This window comes from Scomber japonicus, chromosome 2 (genome assembly GCF_027409825.1).
Source record: "Scomber japonicus isolate fScoJap1 chromosome 2, fScoJap1.pri, whole genome shotgun sequence".
Taxonomy (NCBI): domain Eukaryota; kingdom Metazoa; phylum Chordata; class Actinopteri; order Scombriformes; family Scombridae; genus Scomber; species Scomber japonicus.
The window spans coordinates 25,337,067-25,345,583 of NC_070579.1; the positions used below are offsets into that span (position 1 = coordinate 25,337,067).

The 8,517-nt window shown below is 46.3% G+C and overlaps 1 protein-coding gene across 1 annotated transcript; it reads left to right on the top strand.

The window, feature by feature from the left end:
* Positions 1-455: 455 nt before the first annotated feature.
* On the top strand, positions 456-3,724 carry LOC128366098 (uncharacterized). The gene is made up of 3 exons (XM_053326775.1): positions 456-597; positions 691-2,750; positions 2,897-3,724. The coding sequence occupies exons 1-3, from the start codon at positions 456-458 to the stop codon at positions 3,722-3,724; spliced, it is 3,030 nt and encodes a 1,009-aa protein (XP_053182750.1).
* The last annotated feature ends 4,793 nt before the right edge of the window (positions 3,725-8,517 follow it).

Sequence of the window (8,517 nt, forward strand, 5' to 3'; positions counted from 1 at the left end):
CCACGGGAAGAGCGATGGGGACCATGGTTCTGCAGGAGCGAGCGCGGTGGCTCAACCTCGCCAGCCTGTCAGACAGAGAGAAGGACGACGTCCTGGACATGCCCATTGTCCCGGAGGGTATTTTTGGTTCCGCCCTAGCATCGATGCAAAAACGGTGTGAAGCCAAAAAGAAGGAAGACGAAGCTCTCAAGCTCTGCCTCCCTCGCAAGCCCCCAGCTCCCTCTCCACCTGCGCAGCGTAAATCCTTCGCGCAGGCTGCCTCCCAGGTTTCGCAGTTCAAAATACCGAAACATCCGAAACCTCAGCCCGCCCCGCCGCCCGTGCCCGGGCGGCCCGGCTGGTTCAAGAAGCCCTCGGCCCCAGCTACAGCTCCGCCGGCACAGCCCGCGCAAGCTACCAGCCACCAGGCCAGGAAGAAGAAGAGAGCGGCCTGACCGCCCCTCTCTTCACCGGTGATGCAGCTGGAAGTTCCCCGTTCTCCAGCTCCACCTGTTTGGCTTCCGAGCGTGCACTCCGGGGCCCCCCACGCCCCCATCTCCCGGCTGCCACGGACCGTGCCAGAGCAGACCGGGAGAGACGGACATCTGACGGCAGAGGGTTCAGCGGTTGCCCCTCTCCCATGTCCACAAGCACGCACACACACACAAGTTTTCATAAAGAAAATAAAATGTGCCCCGCTGTCGCATCCAGGCCGAGTGCCGAGGGCGCAGCGCATAAAAGCCAAAACTATAAAATGTCCTCCCGGGCCAAAGTGCACAGCACTGCCCAGAGGCCATGTCAGTTTTCCACCACGAGAGGGCACCACCACACCGCGGTTGGGACCTCTCATGGTGGAGGAGCTGCAGCGCGTCTCACCTCTCTGCCGCAGGTGGGAGAGGTGGGCTGCGCTCGCAGCTTCACCCTGGGTGTTGAAGACGATTTCGAGAGGTTACAGGCTGCAGTTTGCCGCCGTTCCCCCTCGATTCGCCGGCATAATACACTCCCAGGCTCAGGGAGAGTCAGCTCGTGTTTTACAAGAGGAAATCCTCTCACTGTTAAACAAAGGAGCAATCTGTGTCGTTCCTCCCGCACAGTGTCAGAGCGGTTTTTACTCCAGGTACTTTCTGGTCCCAAAACGGGGGGGGAGTGGTATTCGCCCTATCCTGGATCTACGTGCTCTGAACACATTTCTCAGGAAATACAAGTTCAGGATGCTCACACACGCATCCCTGCTGCGCCTGGTGCGACAGAACGATTGGTTCACTTCTGTCGATCTGAAAGACGCGTATTTCCACATTCCAATATATCCTCCCCACAGAAAGTATCTGAGGTTCGCTTTCCAGGGGACGTGCTACGAGTACCACGTGCTCCCATTCGGTCTGTCTTTAAGCCCGAGGGTGTTCGTCCGGTGCACGGAAGCGGCGATAGCCCCGCTGAGACAGCAGGGCATTCGCTTGGCCACATATCTGGACGATTGGCTGCTTTTGGCACAATCGAGGCAGGAGGCCATGGCGCATACGCGTATTCTCACACGGCACCTATTAGACCTGGGTTTTGTGATAAACGCGGAAAAGAGCATGCTGTGCCCGACACAGGACATAATCTTTCTGGGATTATCCCTGGACTCGGTGATTTTCACGGCGCGCCTCTCGGCGGAGCGAGTGAGAGCTTTCAGAGCATGTCTCGCGCTTTTCCATCCAGGCAAATCTGTTCAATTCAGATTGTGTCTCCGATTACTCGGACTGATGGCGTCAGCCATTCTCGTGGTTCGTCTCGGTCGCCTCCACATGAGGGAATTCCAGCTCTGGGTGGCCTCATGCGGGCTGGATCCCGTGCGTCATGGCGCACGGAGAGTGTTGGTTACGCCGGGGTGCGTCAGGGCACTGCGCCACTGGCGAGCCCCGTCTTTTCTGACCCGCGGGGTGCCCATGGGCTCTGTCCTGTCCAGGAAGGTGATCACTACGGACGCCAGCCTGACAGGGTGGGGCGGAATTCACGAGGGCCGGTCAGTGAGGGGCCGCTGGAGTGTGGACCTCCAGCGGTCTCACATAAATTTTCTGGAACTTTCAGCGGTGTTCCTCTCCCTGAAACACTTCCTCCCGTCTCTCATGGGCCATCATGTCCTGGTGAGGACGGACAATACCACGACGGTAGCGTACATCAACCGCCAAGGGGGGTTGCGCTCTCGTCAGTTGCACATGCTGGCACGCAGACTGATCCTGTGGAGCTGCGGTCGTCTCCTCTCCCTGAGGGCGACGCACGTCCCGGGAGCTCTGAACACGGGCGCGGACCTGTTGTCCAGGGGCGCGCCGGTATACGGGGAGTGGACTCTGCACCCGGAGATTGTGGAACAGATATGGGCCCGTTATGGTCGGGCCGCGGTGGATCTGTTCGCGTCAAGAGGAAACGCGCAGTGCGCGCTGTTTTACTCTCTGCGCAGCCTGGATGCTCCCCTCGGCATAGACGCTCTAGCGCACGTCTGGCCGCACGAGCTTCTTTACGCGTTCCCTCCCTTGGCCCTGATACCCGCCACTCTATCCAGAGTGAGGGACCACGGCCACGCGCTGATTCTGATAGCTCCGCATTGGCCTGCGATGCATTGGCTGGCGGAGATATATCGGTTGCTGTGCGCGCAACCTTGGCAGCTCCCGCTGCGCAGGGACCTGTTATCGCAGGGGGGGGGGACGGTTTTCCACCCGCACCCAGAACGCCTGGCGCTGTGGGTTTGGCCCCTGAGTGGTTCAATTTGTCAGCTGTGGGACTCCCACAGCGTGTAATTTCCACTATACAAAGTGCTCGAGCCTCTTCCACTAGGTCTCTGTATGACTGTAAGTGGAGAGTGTTTGAGGACTGGTGTCACAGAAATGGCCATGTTTCTTTTCAGTGTCCAGTGGGTGTGATATTGTCATTCTTACAGGACCTGATTGACAAACGAAAAGCCTTCTCCACAGTTAAAGTGTACTTGGCAGCTATAGCTGCCTGTCACGTGGGGTTTAGGGAACAAACAGCGAGCCAGCACCCGCTGGTTTGCCGTTTTATGAAGGGAGCGCGCAGGCTTCTCCCCGTGTCCAGACCGCTGGTGCCACCATGGGATCTGGCGGTGGTTCTGGAGGGGCTCAAGGGTCCTCCTTTTGAGCCGCTGGGGGGAGCAGGCTTGAAACACCTGTCTCTCAAGACAGTGTTGTTACTGGCTCTGGCTTCGGCTAAACGGGTTAGTGACATCCATGCGCTTTCGGTGCATCCATCATGCACTCAGCTTTTCCCGGGGGATGTGAGGATGATTTTGAAGCCCAACCCGGCCTTTGTGCCTAAGGTAGTGGGCTCATGTTCTCCTATTGACCTTGTGGCCTTTGCTGCCTCACCTGGAGAGCAGCGGTCACATGCGTTATGTCCAGTCCGTGCGGTGCGCGCTTACATGGACAGGACTAAGGGTTTCAGGAGGAGCGATCAGCTGTTTGTCTCCTGGGCTAATCCTCATAAGGGGAAACCTGTCACAAAGCAGCGCCTGTCCCACTGGGTCGTGGAGGCGATTGCTTTGGCTTATACGAGTCAGGGTTTGCAGACACCTGCGGGTCTGCGGGCACACTCGACTCGGGGCTTGGCCGCATCCTGGGCCTTATTCAGGGGAGTTTCTGTTCAGGACATCTGTGCTGCAGCGAGTTGGTCCTCGCCTCTCACTTTTGTCCGTTTTTATATGCTGGACGTCTCCGCTCCGTGCGTGGCACGCGCGGTTTTGCTGTCCTGATTGGAACAGAGTACATTTTTCCCTGTGGGTTGGTGGACGCTCGATAAGCTTGTCTGGCAATACGGGAGCAACCATATCCCATAGTGAGACATCGAACGAAATATTATGAAAGAGAACTTTAGGTTATTTACATAACCCCGGTTCTCTGAGTAATATGAGTGAGATGTCTCACCAGACTACCCTTCTTGCTTGGGCGAGTGAGAAGAGGTGCTTATCTTGAATGAGGGTGGTGCCGTCCGCATGAGCTATTTAAGGTAGGTGGGACTACCTGTGGCGGACGGACACGTTCACCAGCCAATCAGGATTGGCGTAATGAGATAAATGCTTCTGAGGGCTGCAGCGAGGCGTGCATCCCATAGTGAGACATCTCACTCATATTACTCAGAGAACCGGGGTTATGTAAATAACCTAAAGTTTTGAGGCCACAGAGGACATCACCAGCATCACCAATAACAAACTGAAGGGCACATACAGCCTACATATTATACTTTTTTATGATTTTCTGTTATTTTTATACTCTTATGATGGTGTGCATGTTAAACATGGTCAACGTTCCAACACCTGAAATACTACCTTGAAATGTTCCCTATAAGTCAAAAGTCCAGGCTTCAACTTGCTCTGAATACATTTTGCAAAAATTGAAAGTGTCTTAAACAGCCAACTGTTCTGTTCTGCAGCCTTTGTTGCTAAGATTGTTCACATTGTCCACTCTCATATTTCTGATCAGATTCCAGATCAAACATACAGATGTATTAAACAATTTGGCATTTCAAGTAAAGAATGAGAGAACGAAATAATAGAAGGAAAAGTATAATCCTACTATTATAGTTTGTTGATGTACCCCCTGGAGTCAGCAGATTTTGAACTGTAAATCATACAAAGATATTCCAGTAGAGCCCCAGATTAAAAATATAGATCTATAAATGTGCATAATGAGTCCCCTTTAAGCCTCAGCACTTTGTTTTGGACTCATTGATCAGAAATCCTCTAATCACAGTTCAAGTACTATAACAGGAAGTTGTTTTCTTACTTTTGCTACTGACAAGATAAGAGTTGTTAACCAAATGAGCATATGATTCATTATTGGTGTTATTAGAGAAACAAAAATATATTTATTCTGATTTTGGCTGATTTTTTTCAGGATCAATGCTTTAACTGACACTTACAGCTCAAAGTTGACCTACTGTATACTTAGAATGACATTTCAGCTTAGTACCTGAACTTCAACTGAATCTTTTAAAACTTATTGTAGAATTTATACTTCACCAGCCACTTCAACGGTTTCAGTATCTAAAACAGTTGTAGCAGCTTTGCTAGGATGAGGACATATTGGATAATATTGAATCAAAAAGAAAATCTGTGGTATTATTTTTTTCCTGCTTATGGCTTGCTGTTAGATCATATCAGAAAAAAGCTTCTCTGTGATTTCTCAGTCTTCTGTGAATCTGCCTGAAATGTCCAATTTGCTGTCCAATTATCAAAATTATTTATATATTTAAAAAATATGAGGCAGTCAGTTCAAAACTCAAGTCAATTGAATGAAACTTTTTTTTTAGTAATTCTTTTGGCAAAATAAATAGCCGAGTCTACATGAACAAAATGTACTACACCATGATGACATTTATAGCACCCGAGACCATAAGAAAGAATTAGAGCTTTGACTCATGTTGTAAAAAAACAATATCGGGATGCCGTCACTCCCTAAGAGACAAAGCCAACCACCCAAGACAATTCATTTTCTATCACATTATCCTTCATATTCTCTACGCTTCGCTCCCAGCCCTTTGCTGTCCCTGGAGCTTTCTTAGGCAGAGACGAGAAATAATCAGAACTATGCAGAGCTGATGCCACACAAGAAACGCTGAACTCCAGATTCCCTTTATATGCACTTAACTGATCTTTTCAGAGTGCTGGCTGTAATCCCAATGTGTATTTTCTCTCTGCTGAAGTTTCCTGACTGACTACACAGTCTTTGACATTCTTGGCACCGTCTCCTCATTTTCTCATTTGCCTGCGGACAGTCATTCCCTCTGGACACAAACACAGACTCACTGCTTTATGCAAAGTTTTTTTTCTTTTGATGTTGTACTCTGAATATGTGGTTTACTTTGTCAATTATTTGTTAATTTTATAAGTGTTTCTTTACCTCAGATGACACGTTGTCTTCTCCTTCAGTACATTTTGTTTCACCTGGTTACCACTGTCAAGTTCCTTTATTTATACAGTAACCTTTGAATAGTCATTATTAATTGTGTCTATTGTCTGTCAAATTTTGGTCATTTTCCACCTCATCAACAATTGGATCCAAACACAATGTTGTTCCAGTGTGGTCACATTGCTCTAGTAAGATAAGATAAGATAGGATATTCCTCTATTTGTCCCACGGTGGGGAAATTTAAAGTGACAGTAATTGCATTATTGTTAAGTATTGTTAGAGCACTTAACACTATTGTTAAAATGCTCTTAGGTACTCTCAGTACCATTTAGTCATTAATCATTCTAACGCAATTACATATCTGTCTACAGGTGCTTTATATAATGCAATAGTTTTAATACAAAAAAGCACATGTGCTGTCTTAGAGGGAAACTAAGGGATTTTTCAACCTGGACTTTACTTTCCCTTATTTTTGTGTTTAAGCGACTAATGGTGACAACAATTTTTGAAATTGGTCCAGTATTGAGCAAGAGCACTTAGGCCAGCGGCTGCAAGACATGCCACAATGTAATCTGACAGTGCAATAGCACCCTGTCAAAGTATGTTCACTAAAAGTGCTGCCACTGACAGGCTCCGATCATTATTCCCTAAGTATCTGACAACTTATGAAAAGGACCATACAAGAACTAAAATGTTGTTCTTCACCTTTCGCTTGATCTGATCTGTTTTTCTTTTCTTTTCTTTTTTTGTCTAACCAAGCCTCACTCTAGGAGAATTCACATTCTGAAATATTGTGAGAGTTGGCAGGAAGGTTTTGTTGTGTTGGAGTATAGAAAGCATAGCTTATTTTTTTATCATGGCTGAATATTTAGCTTATTATTTAATGTTTAGCTGATAGCTGTGCAAGCACTTTTAGTGGACAGGGTATGTATTGCCCTCAAGGACTGCATTGCATTGCAGCCCATTTCTTGGCTGTAGGCTGCAGCACTTTCGCTCAATACTGGACCAATTTCAAAAATTGTTGTCCCCATTAGTCACACAAAAAGATTGGAAAATAGGGCGCACCTTGAAAAATACTGAAGTTTCCCTTTGAGTGACACATAAAGCACAACTGCTCCTAATCAGGTCAGGTGACTGTGATTAAGTCCTGCATTGTGAGATATTTAACTAAAATTAGGTCACTCTTTTTATTTGCAGATCTAGCCAAGTTAATATGCTTTTATATGCTACTGACTGACTACTGCAATGTACTTTATTTGGGTCTAACCAGGCAAAACATCTAAAGCTAAATAAAAAACTCTGTTGCCAGGCTTTTAACATGTTCTAAGAGTAGTGAGCATGTCAGTCACACCAGTCCTTGCTACCTTTCACTGACTATATATGACATACTCACACAATATGAGCCTGGTCACTGCTTGAGATCCTCTAGCAGGGCCCTATCAATGGTTCATTATCTTATCATCAATACCCTTTTTACACCTAGCATAAAAATTCAATCTGTATGTGGATACATTATCAGGGAAAACTCATGTTATTGCATGCATGCGATCAGATTGGCCAGACCATAGAGCATTGAGACACACAGACAGATTGAGGCTGCAGCCTTTCAGGTGAACTCAGATGTCACAGTAAAAGATCTAGATCTAGATCTAAGTTCAGAAGCTGAAAGATTTAAGAGGTTTGAGCATCACCGTGGCTCTGACATGAAACTCTCGAGTTGTATCACCCAGAAACTAAAATAAGGACAGAATCTTAGGTAAGGTTTGAAAACCTATATGTTAGGTCTATATGTTATTTTCAAATATTAATTTTTGTCTCAGATTTATGGCTATGTCGTCTATCAATAAAATGAAATATTAAAATCAGGGAAGAAAAATAATACAAGTCTGGTTTCAGGCAAGTCAGCAAATGCATATCCAGTAACGTAAACATTTTGCAGTCAGGCACCTTATGTGTATATGTGTGTGCGCATCTGTATTCATCCTATGAAAGATAAAAGAGTGATAGAACACAAGAACATATACCCAGTTATTTTGCCTGTTTGACAAAAAAGGTCCCACTCCCACCAAAGTGAAAGCCAAACTTATGCTCTCAAGTTTCAGCCAGCTGAAGTAAGCCCCGCAAAAGCTACAAGTAGTAGAAGTCTTCCCTCACAAACAGTGAATAAGAAATGAATGACATCTTTTTGTGGCAATGTGAGTTTCCTTGACCCATCAGCCAGCTCTGCCTAACCAATCTGTATATTGTTCAGGCACAACTGAGAAAATTAGACCTACTGGTAATATCTGATTCCTGAACTTTTATTTTATCTTGACTTTTATTTGAATTTGATTCCATTTTTACTCTTGTATTTACCACAAAGAACTTTGTAACTTATTATTATTATCATTATTATCATAATCATTATTATTATTACTATTAGTATTATTAGTATTATTATAATTATTAACATTATGCATTTCACTTAACTTCAAACAAGGAAAGGTTGCTACAGGTTTGGTCCTCCCTTTTTATACCAACAATACATAGAACTGTTTAATGTAAACTAATTATTAGTGATCAGACATGCACATAATGACATACCCTCAATTGAGGAGAGGAGAGGAGAGCAACGTTGCACAGTTTAGAGATACAGAAA